The 19,213-nt window shown below is 55.1% G+C and overlaps 1 protein-coding gene across 1 annotated transcript; it reads left to right on the top strand.

The window, feature by feature from the left end:
* Positions 1-5,630: 5,630 nt before the first annotated feature.
* On the top strand, positions 5,631-9,010 carry GPR88 (G protein-coupled receptor 88). Its single transcript, XM_059673659.1, has one exon. The coding sequence runs from the start codon at positions 5,930-5,932 to the stop codon at positions 7,085-7,087; it is 1,158 nt and encodes a 385-aa protein (XP_059529642.1). The 5' UTR covers positions 5,631-5,929; the 3' UTR covers positions 7,088-9,010.
* Positions 9,011-19,213: the final 10,203 nt, after the last annotated feature.

Raw genomic sequence — 19,213 nt, 5'->3', positions numbered from 1 at the left:
AAGGGCCGTGGGATACTTATCACCTCATGTGTGGGCCATACAGCATCAGCTCACAAATCAGCCCGCCACACCGGCCAGCCATTGAATCCACTCGCCCCCGATGCCTTGGCAGGGCCAGGCCAAAGGATTCCACCGGCCGTGCACGGCCTGTGGGCTAAACCACTGATAGGTTAAAAGTTTCTTTTCAAGTCAATGGCTGGCCCAGGAGCCGGACCGTACCCTGGTGTTTGGCGCCATATGACAATGTGCTCTTTTCCTCCTTGCCCTTGGAGGCCGAGGTCAGGACGCTGCGGGAACCTTGTGGTTTTGCAACACTCGGCAAAGCAAGAACTGGGTCGCTGCTGTCTCTCTGGGAACAAGTGAGGGGGATTTCCAGCTCCAGCAAGATGCACCTCGCAGCACAAGATAACAGCCCTTCATTTACACACAGGTTGCATCGGGCTGTGGCACCCATCCCCCGGAAAGTGGAGAATAATTGTATTAAGTTATTTTGAGCTGAATTGAAATGGTAATATATTCCTACCCAGTTCCTTCTCTATGGATCGAAGTATGATAATCATATTGAGGAGGAGAAAAATAGCTTTTGTAGAGAATTCTAAACTTTGGTGAGTGCAGGTAGACACTTAGATTGCAAGTCGACCTTTCATGCAAAACACAGTGCTTTGGAGCTGGTTGTAACTGGACAGACATAAGCTCACTGACCTCTAACCTGCATGCCGCCCAGATAGCGGTGAGCTCCGTGATCACGGCTTGCCCTCTCTCCTCTGGTCTGAAGCAAGTTGCCCAACGTGTTCTAAAAAGTTGGACCGCAAACAGGACGACTTGGCGACTGCAGAAATGAGCCCCGCTGTGATGTTTGCACTGACATTCAGCGGTAGATTGAGGGGTAACTGTCTATCAGATGTATGTCTTTTCTTGGCCTCTTATTATTTTATTTTCCAACTGTAGCTTGCCTTTAACACTTGTTTGTATTGGTTTCAGAGAGGTGTGTAGTGGGTACACATTCACAGAAGTTACAAAGCGATCCCTCCCACAACACAAGCGCCCACCGGGCCCCCCACAGCACCTGTTAAAATAGGGCCTGGCTGGTGTGAAAGAATACCCATCCACGTAAAATACCAGAGCCCTGGCCGGTGGCTCAGTGGTTAGAGGTCAGCCTCTGCCCGGAAGGGTCGAGGGTTCAATTCCCTCGTACCTCAAGGGCACGTACCTGGGTTGTAGGTTCAATCCCACCCCAGTCGGCACGCACACAGGAGGCAACCAGTGGATGTGTCCCTTCCCCCCTTCCTCTCTCAAAATCAGTGGAGGGGGAAAAATCCTCGGGTGAGGATTAACAGAAATAAAATACAGAAACACCTCAAGCAAGCGGGTACTCAGCGTTTCAAAGCCTTGGGCGGGAGCACACGTTGCCGGACCTAGAAAAGTTGGGTTAAAAGGTTTCACTGTTTTGAAACTAGAGCAGGTTGCAAGGCAGCGAGTCTGAGAGACGTGCCTATAAATTAACAACCTCGTGCTGGTTCTCAGCTGGAGCGTAAAACCGTAAAAAGCTGAACACTGGTACCCGGACCCTGACGGGAAAGCATTTAATTCTTGAAATTACAATTGTTATGATGCCGTGTTGAAAAGGCGCGCTGGCCGAACGCAGAAGCGCTCAGGTTTGAAGTTTCCATAGCAACTTGCCCACCGCCTTTCCCTGGTACAGGCTTCTCCCTGCACGGGCAGCATCGAATCAACAGGCCACTGAGGACTTTTTCATACCTTTCAACAGCGTCCTGAGAATGAGCCCTGAGCGATTCCTCTCTCGGTTTTATTGGCCAGGACTCTGGGCCTGAATATTCCTGACGTATCATGAGGCCCTGATTTAATAAAATCTTTGATTAAAAGCACCGTTTGCTCGGCGTCCGTGTATCGCTTTTGTTTCTGAGAGGGGCGTGCGGCTCATACCAATCAGAGCCGTGCTGGGTCGGGTCGCCCTCTCCCCTCACACAGCTCACCCGCAGTAGCTGTGGCCACCCTCCCCCTCCACATGCTTTTGCTGAGGCATGTTCTGTACCTGCATACAGACTCTGTCTGAACACCGGAGATGCTACGGCTTTTCTTGTTCTCGCACAAATGTGCGCAGCGCTCCTGCCACACGATGAGCTGGCGGCTGGACAGGCCCTGTCCCTGCGTGAGGAACACGGCGAGGCTGCTTACTCATCCGAGGGCCACACGTGTCCATCCTCAGCGCCCAGCCCACCTCCCACTTCGCCGGGACCTTCCCCCGCTGGGGGTGGGGAGGGCAGCTCTTCCTCCTGGGCGAACCTGTGACAGCCTTCGTTGGGGTGGCCCGCCTTCCTGCTGTCTCCCAGGTCCCCGACGCAGGCACAGGGTGAGCCCTTTAATTTCACCTCATTTTGATTTTCCTACTTTCTCGGAGTCTTTCAGAAATTAAGGGCTACAGAGATCTCGTTTTCTGGGGAGGACCCTGAGCCCCTAGGCCTGGAAGTCTGAGCGAAGTCCAGTTGGGCCGGCCTGCGGCTGGGAGAACTGGGGTGGAGCTTCGGCAGGAAGGATGAGGGGACGCTCCCTGTGGGGTCTTTGCTGGTCTAGAAAGGTCACAACAAGAAAGGAGTTAAGACAACCCCTATGGACTGACGGAGATGGGCAAGTGGATGGTGGACTGAGGTCCATTCACAGAGTTTGAGAGGCTACGGAGGAGCCACAGGCAGGAAGTTAAAACCGTCAAGTTCACAGTTTTCTGAGGACACAGACATGAAACAATGACCGTCCAGCCCCAGGACACGCCTCGTGGGGAACCGGATAAACGTGGGGCGGGAGTGTGGTCGGAGGGGGACCCCAAGGAGCGGGCGTGTGCTGAGGCTTGAAGGCAGCAGGAGGTGGGGAGTGGATCTCGGCATCCTTGTCCTAATTGGAAACCGGCGTGCGTCCTGGCCAGGCACGAGGAAACCGTCTTCAGACCGCGGAGCCATCAGAGATCTGGCCCCAGCAGGACCCACCCTGGCTGAACTCTAGGGTGGATCCCAGAGGGAAGGGACACCATAGTTTCCTGGCCACCGTCATGGCCTCGATGAGGGCGGGACCAGATTGTGGCTCCGGGCACTTAGTCCCTAATTATTCTAATTTAGTCTTGAAAACGACACAGTTTCTTTGATTGTTTTCCTCTTACTTGGTTTATGATCCCATCACCTCTGCTGACCTGTAATTAAGGGTGATAATAATTGTGGCCAAGTTCCTATAAGGGTCCGATCCTTTTTCCCATCAGCGATATGTGAACGAACACACACACACACGGCACATTTTTCAAGTAATTTGATCTCATCATTGAAACAACCGAAAATAATTCCTAAATGCTTAAAACCACGAATCTATCTCCACCAAGTTCCTACATCTCTCAGACAGAAGTATTTTTAAAGCAGATTAAAAACACACACAACTATATTAAACCTCTTACTGGAAAAAAAAAAAAAAAAAGTCCCTTCTGGACAAAGACCAAGCCAAAGCGATTTGAACTGGAATTGCTTTTCCTGGAAAGGTTGAAAAGGCAGCTCAGGAAAGAGGCGCCTTGGCGACCTCACAGATGGACACTAAGATGCAAGTGAGGCCGCTCTGCACCCCCCCCCCCACACACACACACGTGCCAATGGGGAGAAGGACCCCCTTGGAGCTGGTTACAATGCAGACTCCTGGGTCTGGGCCAGAGCTGTGGAGACACCAGTGGTTTCAGGTGCAGGCGACTTAAGAGCACAGCTCAATTAACCCAGAAAGACAAATGGAGATGGCCCCAGCCAGTGTGGCTCAGTGGGTAGAGCCTTGGCCTGCGGACTGAAGGGTCCCAGGTGTGATTCCAGTCAAGGGCACATGCCCGGGTTGTGGGCTCGATCCCCAATAGGGGGCGTGCAGGAGGCAGCCAATCCATGATGCTCTCTCATTGATGTTTCTTCCTTCCTCTTTGAAATCAATAGAAATATATTTTTAAAAAAGACAAATGGAGTTACAAAAAGATAACTTCCCAGGGCGAGAATGAGGCTGTGGGCTTGTTATGCCATTTTGTTATGGAGTTCGTGGGGCCACCTGGATGTGTGTCATGGGACACCCGAGTTCTCTGCACGGACCGTCCCTGTGTGTGTGACTTTGGGTAAGTCACTGACAGTCTTTGGGTTTCCGTTTTCTTTTCGGCAATAAAGGCTGACTCCGGGTCCAAGTCATTCCTAACAAGTTTCCAAGAGATGCGGGCGCTGCTGGTGGGGATCCCTGAGTGGAAACCTCTCTGACAAGATGAACATGACCCAGGGCAGGCCGGCTGGACGCCCAGCTTAGAGCCCCGGTGTCCTGCAGCCCCGCCCTGCCTTTTCCCCATAAACCACGCTGCCATGTTGAGTTACATTTTCAAAATAATCACCGTCCCAGTGAAAAATGATTTATTGGGGGATGAGGTTAGTTAGTCACATGCTTGTGCCGGAGTCCATGCCAGACGCCAGCCTGCTGGGCTGCACCGCAGGGGCAGACGCCTGAGGCGGCATCGTGCGGACACTGGTGGGTATTCGGGGTCCCTGCTCCCCCATTCCCGTTTCTCACCTCTGACCCTGTCATTCTCACCCTCTAACCTTCTCATGACTGAAACACAAGCCGAACTCCAAAAGGAGCGTGGTGATGAGAAAAAAAAATCCAAATTCTGATTAAACAGAGACTCGGGGATTTTCTGGGGATAAGTGCCCATGGCCCACCGCACCGAAGAAAAAACAAATTTCAATTCGAAGAGAAAGAATTCTCCCTGAAAAGGTGGGGTGGAGGAGGTCAGTCCTGGGGACTGGGGGTATATTGCCCCTCAGAAAAACCTTGACCCCAGCACGCATCAGTCTGGGATGAATGACACGGGGGCGGCGGGGGAGCACCCTGGATTTTATTCTCGCACTCATGGGATGGGAGCAAAAGCGGAGAAAAACGGAGCGGGGTGAAGAGCGAGGTGAAGGAGAGGAGGAGAGAGAAGGCAAGGCAGAGGAACCTGCTAATTACAGGACTTTCCAGGCAAGGTGTCTTTCTTCCTCGCAGTGAGCCGCTGCTGAATAATTCATGCCTAGGAGGAGAGATGCCTTCCCGGTGATGTATAGCTGAGCAGGAGAGCGTGAGCGGGCTCACCCCACCAGCCGCCCCTCTTGCTTCGGGGCGCAGCGCGGTGCGCCTGTCTCCAGCGCGGCTTCTGTTTGGCAGCCCGGCCTCCTGTCCGCCCGCCAGCCCATCTGCCCACCTGCCCACCGGCTGGGCCCGCAGCCCGCCTGCCTCGCCCCAGCCCAGCTGCCCGCGGAGGAGGCTCCGGCAGCTGCCGGTTCTGCCAGGACCATGGGCGTGGACGCCGCTCGGGAGAAGCGGGGGCTTGCTCCTGGCGCTGGGCCCAGCTGAGTTTGTTCTGCTGGTCTGGGGACCACAGATGCTGCCAGTGAGGAGGCATTTCTTGGCATCTCTCCCTCTGCATCTGCCAGCTAAGGACGAGCCCACAAGTAAGGTACCCAACTCCTTTCCCCGGCATTCCCCCAGCGGGGACACCTCCACCTTCTCCTGGAAACTAGGGGCTCCACCTGGCAGCATTCCTGTGTGTGTGTGTGTGTGTGTGCATGTGCATGTGTGTGTGGGTTTTGGGGCAAGAGGAAGGCTGTTCGGGACACAGCTCTGTGCCCGGGCTTCCCTGGTGCCTGCTGCACGCAGAGGCCTCTCCCTGGCCCAGGCGACACCCCCGAGGCAGGTACCTGTCAGCTGCCACCCCCGTCCTCCCGAGCTGCCTCCCCTCCCCCAGCCGCGCTCCGGCTCCAGCCCTTTGTGTCGGCGGCAGCAGCTGACGGGCGCCTTGGCCTCCCGCAGGCGGCGTCGGGATGGGCCGGGCGCGGGGCCCACGCTAGCCGAGCCCGCGGCGAGGTGTGAAGCGCGGGCCAGGATGACCAACGCGTCCTCCGCGGCCCCGTCCGCCGCCGGGGGCTCGCTGCTGCTGCTCTGCGAGGACGAGGAGGCGTGGGCCGGCCGGCGCATCCCCGTGTCGCTGCTGTACTCGGGCCTGGCCATCGGGGGCACGCTGGCCAACGGCATGGTCATCTACCTCGTGGCGTCCTTCCGCAAGCTGCAGACCACCAGCAACGCCTTCATCGTCAACGGCTGCGCCGCCGACCTCAGCGTCTGCGCGCTCTGGATGCCGCAGGAGGCGGTGCTGGGGCTGCTGCCCGCCGGCGCCGCGGGGCCGCCCGGGGGCTGGGACGGCGCGGGCGGCCGCTACCGGCTGCTGCGGGGCGCGCTGCTGGGCCTCGGCCTCACCGCGTCCCTGCTGTCCCACTGCCTCGTGGCCCTGAACCGCTACCTGCTCATCACGCGGGCGCCCGCCACCTACCAGGCGCTGTACCGGCGGCGCCACACGGCGGGGCTGCTGGCGCTGTCCTGGGCGCTGGCGCTGGCGCTGGCGCTGCTGCTGCCGCCCTGGGCGCCGCGCCCCGGCCCCGGCCCCGGCCCCGGCCCCGCGGGCCCGCGCGTGCACTACCCCGCGCTGCTGGCGGCCGCGGCGCTGCTGGCGCAGACGGCGCTGCTGCTGCACTGCTACCTGGGCATCGTGCGCCGCGTGCGCGTCAGCGTCAAGCGGGTCAGCGTCCTCAACTTCCACCTGCTGCACCAGCTGCCCGGCTGCGCCGCCGCCGCCGCCGCCTTCCCCGCCGCCCCGCGCGCGCCCGGCCCCGGCCCCGCGCCCGCGCCCCCCCTGCCGCCCGCGCTGCAGCCCCGGCGCGCCCAGCGGCGGCTCAGCGGGCTGTCGGTGCTGCTGCTGGGCGGCGTGTTCCTGCTGGCCACGCAGCCGCTCGCCTGGGTCAGCCTGGCCCGCGGCCTGGCGCTGCCCGTGCCCTGGGGCGTGCAGGCGGCCAGCTGGCTCCTGTGCTGCGCGCTGTCCGCGCTCAACCCGCTGCTCTACACGTGGAGGAACGAGGAGTTCCGCCGCTCCGTGCGCTCCGTCCTGCCCGGCGTCGGGGACGCGGCCGCCGCCGCCGCCGCCGCCACCGCCATGCCCGCCGTGTCCCAGGCGCAGCTGGGCGCCGGCGCCGCCGGCCAGCACTGGTGACCCGGCCGGGCCGGGGAGGCGGAGCGCGCGGCTCCCGGCGTCCTTGGTGCCCGTCGCCTCGCGCCCTCGGAAAGGGTCCCCGGACCCAAGGCTCCTGCGCGAAGCCCAGGACATTTTTGGTGCGAAGATTTCGCTTTCCACCCCCAACAGGGGGGGATACGCGAGCCGAGGTCTCTCCCTCAAGGGGGTCCCCAAAGTCATGTTGGGCGGCCCCTGTCTTTTACCCCTGGTTTCTGTGGTTTAAGGAAATCCTAAAGTCAAATACCAGAGACTTCCTGGACTTGGGAAATGACGTTTAACCAGAGCCAGTTCATTTATTTCAACAGTTTGGGGAAAAGAGCTGGGAACGGAGGACCCTCCCCATGATCACGGTCTTCTGATACACAGGACGCCCTGAGTGTGCGCGACCCGCGGGCAGTTCTGGGGAAGAAATGAGAGTTTAACGTATTGTAGAAGCTCCGTGGTGGGCGCACACCGGGATGCGCCGCATGAACACCTCAAGCCCTTTATTCTTAAAAGGGTTTTTATGAAGCAAAATCATTCCTGAATGAGACAGAATCTTAGCCAGTGAGGAAAAAAAATAAAACCACAGGTACATTATTTTATAGTCCTTTTTGCACTTCTAAGACTGAGAAAGGGCACTGAGTGGCAAAGTGGAACCTTTTCCATCGTGCTGACGGGAATCCGACGGTAGGAGGCTCACCTACTTCAGGTGCCCGTGTCCCGGGCCCTATAGCATGCACACGAGCAACCCTCTCATTCTGCAATCCACTTACTTGTATAATGGGTGTGATTGCAGCCTTGAACTCTGTACTATAACGGTTGCCAAGGAGAGCAAGTTCCTGTTTTTTTCTTTTTCTTTACCATTTAAAATCTCAGTGCACATGCTGTGACTGAGCCCCAAAGATACCTCGACTGCATAGCTCCTATCGGCCGCTGTTGCATGCTCCTCCACGCTAGAACTTACGGGCGTGCGGCCTCCTAAAGCAATACCGCGAGACAAGGACACTGCACGGCTCCCCAGGCCGGGAGAAGCGGCCCTCAGCTATTTGAAAAGAGAACGGAGACGCCTGTGGCTCCCCAGAGCCCGTCTGGCCTTGACCGGATGGAGGAGAAAGCGCCCAGTTGGGACTTTATCTTGCCGATGGAACCGCAGTCAAGATGGATCAGTAACGAGGTCCGTGAAGCCGCCTGTGCTTTTAGGGTTCTGACAGGCCACCCGTTAGGAGGCAGCGCTGTTTCTTAGGTAGTTCCTGTGTGTTACCGGGACATTAACGTTAATATCGTGTCTGTTACAGGAGGTGGAACAAACTCAGTTATATGAGGGCAGTTTCAAAGGGAGTTGCTCTGAAATGATTTGAGGCTTGTCATGTTCACCTTCGGTGTACTTGCTGTATTCAGGAACATTGGGAAGGCACAATGGTGTGAAATCACTTCATAACATGAGATTGGGAAGAGACGATCAGCGCTACCAGCAGTCCGACTGCTCCCTACATCCCCCAGGGGGCCCAGCGGCCCCCATGAACCGGGTAATGTTTTGTCCTCTGGACATTGTAAGCTGGGAGAGTGGGGACACGTGCCTTTGAATGATGGGGAGTTGCAGGAAACTTGGATGTGTTTGTAGAAAAACCAAGCAAAACAAACATGTTCAACACTAATAGTAGATCAGCAGTCGTCTTATTAATCTACCTGCCCCCTCCACCTGTAGTGCATGCACCATTTCTCTCTGACGAAGGTTTCATCTGTTCCCATTTTCCTCGATTCAAATGATTAAAGTGGAGACTACTGTTCCTCTGAGTTTTCTGCTGCCCGTCTCCTTGCATGCCCCCTTGTCACTGTAACAGGCGACACCGTGTCCCAGGCACCCGTGGTGGAAACACGCTCTTCCTTCTGGCTGGATTTATGCTCAGTTTCTAAGATAACCTCCCCCTTAGAGAACAACACAGGGTCCCTCGGCCAGCATAGGGACGTGGGTGCAGGCTCCTGGCTGTGAGCAGGATTCATTGGGGATTAGGTTGCAGCAAGGACAGGGCAAAGGATTTTCCTTTGGGGGAGGGGCTGGGGACCCTCTTCTAAATCTCTAGCAAAAAGGTCTTTTAATGAGGCCTTTCTCCTTGTTTCTCACTGTGGGTGCTGCAAACGCTATCTCCCGATGCTTCTATAAAATATTTGCTGCACGTATAAACTTGTTTTTTTCTTGAGGGATGTGCCTGTTAAGACTTAGAGCTGCCCCTGCCCCTTGCTGAGGTCTAGGATGTAATGGGTGTTTTTCCTGACAACACCCTCCCCCCCCACTTTCCAAAATGAAGTAAGTGCACAGACACTTAATTCGGTTTGTACAGAGGCTTCCACGTGTGGTGGTTTTGCTTCACACACTATGGGGAGATTTCCAAGGTCAGGGGAGATTGCCAAGGTCAGGCAAGTGGCCCATGGCTCGGGAGGAGGGAGGAAGTGTTCTCTGACGGAGGCACTGTCTTTTCAGGAGGACCCAGGAGGAGTGGGGAGCTGGCGGGTGGAGGGGCCCCTTTAGCTCTGGGACCCAGGACGCCCTTGGGAAGCTCTGTACCAGCGGAGCGTGGTCTGCAATGTCCTCAGTGAACCCTTTCCACCTGTTCCACCTGCACCTGTTCCTCCTTCTCCCAGGGACCTGGACAGGCTCGCCCGGCTCCTCCCCAGCCCCATGAGCTGACTTGACGGGGTAACCAAGGACCTAAACGACATTCAGGGACACCGAGAAGCACTGCAATGTCTCGCTCAGACGCTGAAAAATCTTGGTGGGTGGGGAGGCGCGGGCGGGGCTTCAGTTGGAGGCTTGGTTGGCAGGAACAAGGGGGGCCCTTTCAGTACTTCGAGGGGCCTCCCACGTGTGTGGACTCGACACCCAGGTCCCAGCTCTGCCACACCCAGCTCTCCAGTGGGCACTGTACCCACCGCCCACATCCACCAGGGCACCCAGGGCTCAGCGTGGCCTGGAGACGTCTGGGCAGGGAGTTCCCAGGTTCTGGGCCCCAGCTGGGCACATTTCCTTGGGCCTCCTTGTCCCATGGGGAGGAGCGTGGCCAGGGAAGGTGGGAGCAGGCCCTTTAAAGCGTGAGACCCGGGTGGGGACCCAGTTTCCTGAGTCTGAGGGCGATTCTGGGCTCCCGTAGGACCTTCTCGGGAAGCCTCTCCTAGCGGCTCCCACCTGCAGGCACTGCTCAGGCAGGTGCACACGTGGGTTAACCACGGCCTAACCCGCAGGTGAGGAGGAGGTGAGAGGGTGCGGGGGAGGTGGTGTGGGTCAGATGTGGATGGGATGGGGGAGCACGGGTCACCGTGCAGCTTTCTCCACTTGTGAAATTTCTCATAATGAAACGTTTTAAAGAGCAAAGCCCAGGAAAAAAAGAAGGCGGCAGAGAAAAAGGAAGGAAGGAAAAGGAGGCCAGGCCCGAGGCCAGGCCATGCGGTAAGGAGCTGGAGCAACGCTCCTGTCCGACTCTGAGCCCAGGAGGGGAACGGCTGGGCGGGGGGTGAAGTCAGATTTTTTAAAAATTATGTTTTCATTGATTTCAGAGAGGACAGGAGAGGGAGAGAGAGATAGAAACATCAATGATGAGAGAGAGTTGTGGATTGGCTGCCTCCTGCACGCCCCACTCCGGGGCCTGAGCCTGCAGCCCGGGCGTGCCCGGGGGCTCAGCGGCACCCGCTTGGTCTGCAGGCCGCTGGCGCCCGGCCCACACACCTGCCAGGCATTGGGCCGAGAGGGAAGGAGGACCTTTGTTTGTCTCAGACACCCCCCCGCCCTTCGGCCCTCACAGAAGTCAGTCTGTCTTTCCTCGGGAAGACCTGAGGAGGTGAACACCTGGCGCGAGAGGAGGGCGATTTGCTGCAGCTGAAAGGAGGACCCCCCCCCCCCCCCAGCATTGGCGTCAGGCGGAGGCCCTGCTGCCTGGCCTGACCGCGCTCCGCTCCTGGGGGGCCTCCCCCTGAGACAAGGGAGGCATCACTGTTCCATTCGGGGTTGCAGCCATTTCCCAAGTCACTACAGAAGCAGCCCCCCAGACCCCCAGCACCCCGAGGTGGGTGGGAGGACGCTTTGTGGCGGAGACCCCTTCGCTCCTCCCGAAAGCCAGCCTTTCTTGCTGGGAAGCTGAGACCCGAGCGCAGAGGGAGGAGAGGGCACAGAAGGAAGACGCGAGAGACGCGAGAGCAAGCGGGCATCTCCGAGCTGAGGACTGGAGGAGCTCGGGGTGCGGGTGCAGGGAATTGGGAGAACACGCGAGCGACAGCAGGCGGGCGGGACATGCCCATGACGACGGAAGCAGCCGGAGCCGCTGGTCGGTGCACCTTATATACCCGCTCAGGCTAACGGCCTCGTGCCGCACTGACGTGAGCAGGTGCACGAGGGTGCGCCTGCGCAGCACGCATAGCGCGATTGCTGAGTCACTGCCTCGCGCCTGCGCAGCACGCATAGCGAGATTGCTGAGTCACTGCTTGCGCATGCGTAGGGCAAACGGGCCTTTAACACCGCCGTGTCCTCGCCTGCACGTGTGCGTATGGCGAGTGGGGTACTCTGCTCAGGGCGCCCACAGGGGTCGGGAAAGGTCTTCCTAAGGAAGTGACGTCGGAGACCTAAGGATGACCGGGAGCTGGGTGGAGGGAAGGTCAATGGTTCCGGGTGCCATCCAGGCAATAGGACCTGCATACCCCGGGGTGAGGGTCGTGCTCCCCATCTCCCTTGACTCCCATCCTTAACCGGAGACGAGGCCCTGGCGACTCCAGAGTGTGTTTCTGGGGGAGACCGACTTTCCTCCACGAAATCTGCCGGGAGAAGCCGTGACAGCAGCAAACGACCTGGTGCCTCTCCCTCAAGTCGCTATTTTCCCCGAGAAATTTTGAACTTTAAAGACATTAAGTACAGAGCTAAGGTGTCCAATCGAGTTTTCATGTCAATAAACACGTCACGTTTCCACAGTCCTTTGTTTTTATCTTCATGTCCGTGTTGGGCAGGGCTACTCCCCAAGCCTGCGCTGCTCCCCGAGCCTGCGCGGCACCCGGGTCCCAATGCCTGAGTCCTGGTCCTCGCGTAGACACTGTCTGAAAACTCCTGGAGTGCCCGGGACAGTCAGATGAGGTCAGAGAGCCTGCCCCTGGCCCTGAACTCAGTGGCTGTCCCAGTCTCTCCATACCCGTTAGGGATTCATTATCCATCAGTGGCTCCAGTTGTGCAATTATAACCCTCATCCCCCCGCACTGTGCTCCGCGTGGTCTCTCTCTGAGTACCACGCTGGGGCCAGCTTTCTAGTTTGGACTTTCCTTACGGCAGGAGTTCTGGTCCCTAAAACCTGCGTGTTGGTCCAGGGGTTAAATCCAGAGGTGACTTGTAGAAATGTGTTCTCTTCCTAAACACGTGATTGATATTTTGGGCAGCTTTCCCCTGGGCTGGGACCCAGGGTGTGAAATACTGGCCTGTAACCTATTTGTTTGAGATTCAAATACGCAGGTGAAACTGTGGGAGTCGAAGGATGTGGGTGATCTTGATGCGGCTGAAGGTCAGAATCAAATGGTGAAGGGAAGCGGGACCCGCAAAAAAAAAAAAAAAAAAGATAGCTGGCCCGCATCCTCACGCCACCCCTTCCTGGGCCCCCGCTCCTGGCTGCCTCATCCGTGTGAGCCGTGTTGCCTCCGGTTAGCAGGAGAAAGAAGATGCGAAAGACTAGTGGGACCTAATTAAGGTGCTCCCTCCGGAGTAAACCGGGGATTTGAGATGCGGATCCTTTGGAGAGATTGCTGGGCAGAAAGACGGGGAGGGCGGCCTGTCGTCTGGTTCTGGGCCCAGGCCTGCCAGAGGGGGAGGGTGTGAGGCTGAGCCCACGGGACTGTGGTGGAAAACAGACTGTTCCTGACTCCAGAGCGAGACTGCTGAGCACGGAGTTTGGCCTTTAAAATAACATCTCTCCGGACAAGCCTCTCTCCAGTGGGTGAAGGGCCACGCATGTTGGAATGAGACTAAAGGTGGCCACGGGGTTTTGAACTTTAGCCAATAGAGAGGGCTCACAGGTTCCAGGGAGTTGCTTTTTAAATATTTTTTAAGTTGATTTTAGAGAGGAAAGGAGGAGGAGGAGGAGAGAGAAATGATGAGAGAGAATTATTGATGGGCTGCCTCCTGCACGCCCTCCACCGGGGATCAAGCCTGCAACTCGGGCATGTGCCCTGGCCGGGAATCGAACCGTGACCTCTTGGTTCATAGGTCGATGCTCAACCACTGAGCCACATCTGCTGGGCCAGGGAGTTGTTTTCACTAGTATAGTTTTTAAATTTTTTTCCTTAGAAGAAAAATGGGCAGTTTTTATAAGTTGACCAAATTGTTAGCGGATTTTCAGTTGTTTTTGTCATATGTGGATGGTGACTGGCAAAATAGAGACCTGATCAAAAGCAATGATTGCCGGGGGCCCCGGACATAACCCACTGTCTCCCCATAATTCCACATAGAAATGTATCAATTAGGGTCACTGAGACGCTCTTATGATCTGGGGAGTCCTGGGCGAGTTAGGACATTTCTGAGTCGGGGACCTCTCTGTAAATTGGGGCTGAAGGAGGTCGGGGGAGAAATCATAAGATTGGGAAGTGAGACCGTAGCACAGGGGGGGTGGTCCTCAGCCAGTGCTGGTGTCTCTCCATCTCATGGGTCCTCGGACCTCTCAGTCCTTCTCTGAGGACGCACAGGAGGGGAGTGTCCTGCCCGTCTGTCCTGATGAAGGAGAGAGACTTGTTTGTTTAGCTGATGTCCCAGGGGCCTTGCTTGTGAAGAGGCCTGGAGGCGGTGAGAGAGGATGAGATTGTGCGCGCACTCCCACACCCGCAAGGAGAGCCCAGAGGAGCCGAGAAGACCAGGCAGGACCCGATGGGCCTTCTGTAGGCGGGGAACACACTCTGGAATATGTAGGACCAGGAAGGTCATTTGTGGTCACGGCAAACACAGTATAGGGGACAGAGAGGAACCCGCATTACAGAGCTCACCAAGAGCTGACGGGGTGGCATGAGCTCGCACGTGTCACCTCTGTCACCCTCACAGCCATCCCGTGTGGATCCAGTTTCCAGGTTGGGAAGCAGCACTCTGAGAAGTTCAGGAACTTGGACCTGAGATTAAGCAATTAGTAAGTGGCGGGGGTGGGAGGCTAAACCAGTTTTCTCGGACCTGCCTGCTCTTTTCTCTACCCCACGTTGCTGATTCAAAGTATTAGGGACAAGTGATAATCCCAGACAATGCCCCCATTTTCGTAGCGGGAGGCGGTGGAGATGGCGGAGGGCCAGCTCTCCTGCAGGTGGGAGAAGAACATGGATAAAGTCGGGGGCGAGACACACGTTCTCAGTCTGGTTGTGGAGTCTTACCAAGGCACCGTTCCCAAGGGGCAGACCCAACCGACAGCTGCTGCAGACCACCATCCGGGCCATCTAGAGCAATCTAGGGCAGTGGTCGGCAAACTGCGGCTCGCGAGCCACATGCGGCTCTTTGGCCCCTTGAGTGTGGCTCTTCCACAAAATACCGACTTCTGCGCATGGGCCACGAAGTTTCAATCGCACTGTACGTGCTTGCCCGCATGTGGTATTTTGTGGAAGAGCCACACTCAAGGGGCCCAAGAGCTGCATGTGGCTCACGAGCCACAGTTTGCCGACCACTGGTCTAGGGCGATGTAGAAAATGCCGCTGATGAATTAACAAGGAGAGCCCTTCTGCCTGGCGCAGCACCTGAAACGAAATCCCAGTCCTGGCTCTGGCCCAGTGCAGCCCCATGGCCCCAGGGACGCGACTGTCCTGGGCCCCTGCACCCCCCTCCCCCCCCCCACTCAATCCTTTGGCCTCCACATGAAAAGTGGGGTTTTTTGGTGGTTGTTTGATTGGTTGGTTTTTAAGCAACTTTGTTGACTTTTCTCCTTCTTGTTGCTGTTCAGCCTCCAGGGACAGAGTCTCTCTGGACCATTTGGAGGCTCTCCAGGAATGCTGACCTTCTCCGAGGGGGTTGATCTGAAGAGAGGAAATGCTTGCTTTTCAAAAACACCTCCTTAGGGAGACTGTCGCTGCCTCCTTTTTGCACAGTCAGGGAAATTTCATCCTCAGATAAGCGATTTGAGAATCACTGGCTGGGACTTCCGATCAGACGCCACAAGGACACATGGGGAGAACATAGTCACCCCGTTACCCAGGGGCCAAGGTCTCTTTGTTTGTGCCCCTGTAGCTTTTCCTGCATTCCTAACCCGCTGTCCCAGGCTCATGCCCTGCTCTGAGTCTGGAAGGAATCACATTCCCTAGAGGTACACCTGGCTCGACCTATCGGGAATCAGCATATGGTGTGCCTTTTCCCCGCATTCATTAACCTGTTAGTTTGCTCACTGTGCATTATTCTGAGTAGAATTTCCTACGGTGAAGGGACATTTGTTACATAACATCATTATTTTTCTAACCACAAGTCGTGGGGAGGATGCTGACTTCCTTTGTTTTGCTCCTTGGAACATGCTGATGTGGAAGCAGGGTTTTTAAAGAATTAAGTACTTTGATGAATGGTATTTCTACCCCCCATCAGGTCATTGGAACTTATTTACTGTGGAAACATTTGACATTAAAGATGGATGGTTTATCAGTTTTTCTCTCCCCTCAGGATCTGTGAAAGACCAACAAAGAAGAATTAAGAGTCTGTAAAGAAGTGGGCAACCAATGGGTTCAACTCAAGCATGCCAACTGGAATCCACGTTTATCAGCACCCAGCCAGGAAGGGGGGCCTCTTTCTGAGAAATGGAACCTCTTGAGGGTTGTGGGTGGGTCTAGTTAGTGTGGGTGTGGTTTGGTCTAGGGATGTGGGTTGGTCTTGTGTGTGAGTTAGTCTAGTTTGGGTGTGGGTAGGTCTAGCTTGGCTGTGGGTTGGTCTATTTGGCTGTTTGTTGGTCTAGTTGGTTGTGGGTGGGTCTAGTTTGGCTATGGTTTGGTTTAGTTGGGTGTGGGTTGGTCTAGTTGGCTGTGGGTTGGTCTAGTTGAATATGGGTTGGTCTGAAGATGCTAGTTACTGGAACATCTATTTCATTCACCACATCTCCATTAGTTAAATAGTAGCATCATGTGGCAGTGATTTTCGACTTTTGTCATCTCATGGCACATATAAACTAATTACTAAACTTCTGCAGCACACCAAAAAATATATTTTTTGCCAATATAACCAAAAAAAGGTACAATTTTGATTTAGTCACACTGGACAGCTATTGTTGTGTTGGCTGTTGTCATTTTTTATTTGACATTATAAAGGAAAAGAGGTCAGTGCCCTGACTCAATAGTCAAGTATTGCATGTTCTAAAAATTCTTGAGGCGCACCAGCATGCCAGGGCACACCGGCTGAAAATTGCTGTCATGTGGTGTTTATATGACCATAAGAGTTTTTTCCCTAATTATGTCTCTAATACATCCTCAGGGAGGATGGTGATGTAACAACTGTAAAGAGAGTATGTCAAAAATTTCATTATCGATGATGTATCACATATAAAGAGACCATGTGGGTATACCCTGAGGGGATGTGAGGGAGACTCATATGCATTTATAAAATCAAGTGTCAGCCAGAATACCAGTTTGCAACAGAAGTGACTCAGTGCAGGAGCCGGCCCCAGGCTAATGTGTGAGATCAGTTGCTGCTTGGTGTCTCCCAGCATGTCCGCCTTTCCTCCCCGCCACTCTGACATCCCCTCTCTTCCCTCACTACCCCATGCTTGTCTCTTTCCCCCTCTCTCGCCTCTTCCTTACAAATCTCCAGGATCCACAAATGATCCAAAGCTTATTCTCTCCGGGGGGTAGAAATGACTTAATTTGCTATTTCACTTGTGGGACTTTAGATGTAATTAAACAAAGGAATGAAGATTTAAGTGCAGACTGTCATACATCCCGGGGCTGGGTGGGGGTAGGGGTGTGTCTGTGAGGGCTGAGAGCTTCCTGGAGGCCCTAGAATCAAGTGGCCGAGTTGAGCTGACTCGCCCCGGGCGTTTGATGTCTCAGCAGCATCGGCACAGTGACAACTTTCTTCATAAAACACCCCCTGGCTTGAAGGTCCTGCCTCGTGCTTTATGGCGTCCCCGTCTCACTGCCCACAGCACCTCAGGTTCCTTGATGGGTTCACCTCTAATCAACCTCCCTGAAGAGAGCATCCGTCTCAGACCCTCTTCTTTCTTTCTCTGTACTCTCCCCCTTAGAAAAACGATTTTAAATAATGTTACGTGCAATAAACAGTAATATTTCAGGAAAAAAGATTTTAAATATAATAATATTACCCAAACTGTACTAACATAGTACAATAGCACAAAAGGTGTAGGAAATATTAAAAAGCTGCAAATAACAGGATTACTTCTATTCTAAAATATTCTTTTTCTCTAGGGTAGTGATTTTCCACCTGTGCCACGATTGTTTTTAAAACATGCACTACCTGACTATTCAGTCAGGGGCACCGGCCTCTTCTTCCTTAGATTGTCAAATAAAAAATGACAACAGCCAACACAATAGCCGTCCAGTGGGAATGCCCTGTTGTGAACCATACAGCTGCAGGTCATATAAGAGTTGCATCTTATTGGTGACGTTGCATATTAAGGTGGCATCTGATTGGCTAATTCTTGGTACCAGAAATCCTGATATACAAGTATAGGCATCTGATGTTTTTAAAAGTAACTTTGGAGCAAAACGGTAGGTAACCACTATTATTATTTTTGTAAACTAATAAAAATTATACCTATTTTTTGTCAGAACGGCAAAAAATATAAAAGTTTTGGTGTGCCGCAGACTTTTAGTAATGCGTTTATTGTGCCATGAGATGAAAAGGGTAGAAAATCGCTGCCATAGGGCGTCCGTTTTCCTGGCCTTACACCCGTGTTTGCGAGGGACTTGTCTGTTCACAGCCAGGCCCTGGGCCCCCAGCCTCATTCTTCTTCCAGTGGCCTAAGCTCTCCAGATTGCACATCGAATCGTTCCACATAAGGATTAGTTTGATATTAACGCTTTATGAGATACTTGGTTTGCAAATATGTCTTTCATTTCACAGGCTGCCTCTTAATTTTGTTGACTGTTTTCTTTGCTGTGCAGAAGCTTTTCAATTTAATGCAATCCCACTGGTTTACTGTTCTTTTTGTTGCCTGAGCTTTTGGTTTCAAGTCCAAAACTTCATGGCCAAGATCAACATCAAGGAGTTTTCGGCAAGGAGTTTTACGGTTTCAGGCCTTCTTCTGTAATCTTTAATCCATCTTGGGTTTGTATGCATGGCAGGGGGCGGCGTGGGGCAGGGCCGGGGGCGCTGGGTCCGGACTGTGCAGGATCCTACCCAGCTCCCGGTCCCCGTCTGATGTGCACGCTCTTTGCACGGATAGGAAGGGAGATGCCGGCATCTTCGTCTGTTTCTGTCTCATCAGCCCAGCAGGGTGTTGGACCCGGTCTGGTTCCTTCCGGCATGGAGAACATCCAGCGAAGGGCGGTGTCCCCCAGGAGGGCAGCTAGGTGGCACTCCCGTCCTGCCCACTGCCCGGCCACTGCTCCGAGCCCAGGGCACCCCGGCTTTAAAGCACATGTTGATGGACACAAACGATTCGGCTTATTCCTTGATTTCCAGGCCAGACACACACGGAGGCGAGGCTGGGGTTCCTCGCCTTTCTCAGCAGCTTTACTGAAAAGCACATTACAGTCTCCCGGGTGGGGGAAGAAGGACTCTTGTGTTATTCTAAAAATGCAGAACTGTGCACTTTATGGAAGCCGACGGACAGGAGTCCTCCCTGGCCCAGCAGGCCAGAGGTCGGCCACCCTGGGAGTAGCTGCGCTGGGACGCACTGCCCTCGGTCCGCGCCGGTGGGTCGGGGATGGCTCCAATGTCAACAGTGTCCACTAGCAGCAGAGGCCGGGCCCAGGGAGAGGGCCGACAGCTTCCTCGTGCAGCGTGACCTTGGTTTCCCCCCGATGGCCTGGACGGTATGTTCCCTTCCAGTTCGGCAGAAGTGCGCCCGGCTGGCGGTCAGCGGGGGAGGTGCTGTGCCCGGGGAGGCCTGTTTTTACCTCCTGCGCGAAGGCCGTGGGTTTGAGACCCGCGGGAAGTGCTCAGCTCCTGCAGGGCGTCTGGGCCCCGGTGTCCTGAGGGAC

This window comes from Myotis daubentonii, chromosome 18 (genome assembly GCF_963259705.1).
Source record: "Myotis daubentonii chromosome 18, mMyoDau2.1, whole genome shotgun sequence".
NCBI lineage: Eukaryota > Metazoa > Chordata > Mammalia > Chiroptera > Vespertilionidae > Myotis > Myotis daubentonii.
The sequence above is the reverse complement of the archived record's forward strand: the minus strand, read 5'-3'. Positions and strand labels throughout refer to the sequence as shown.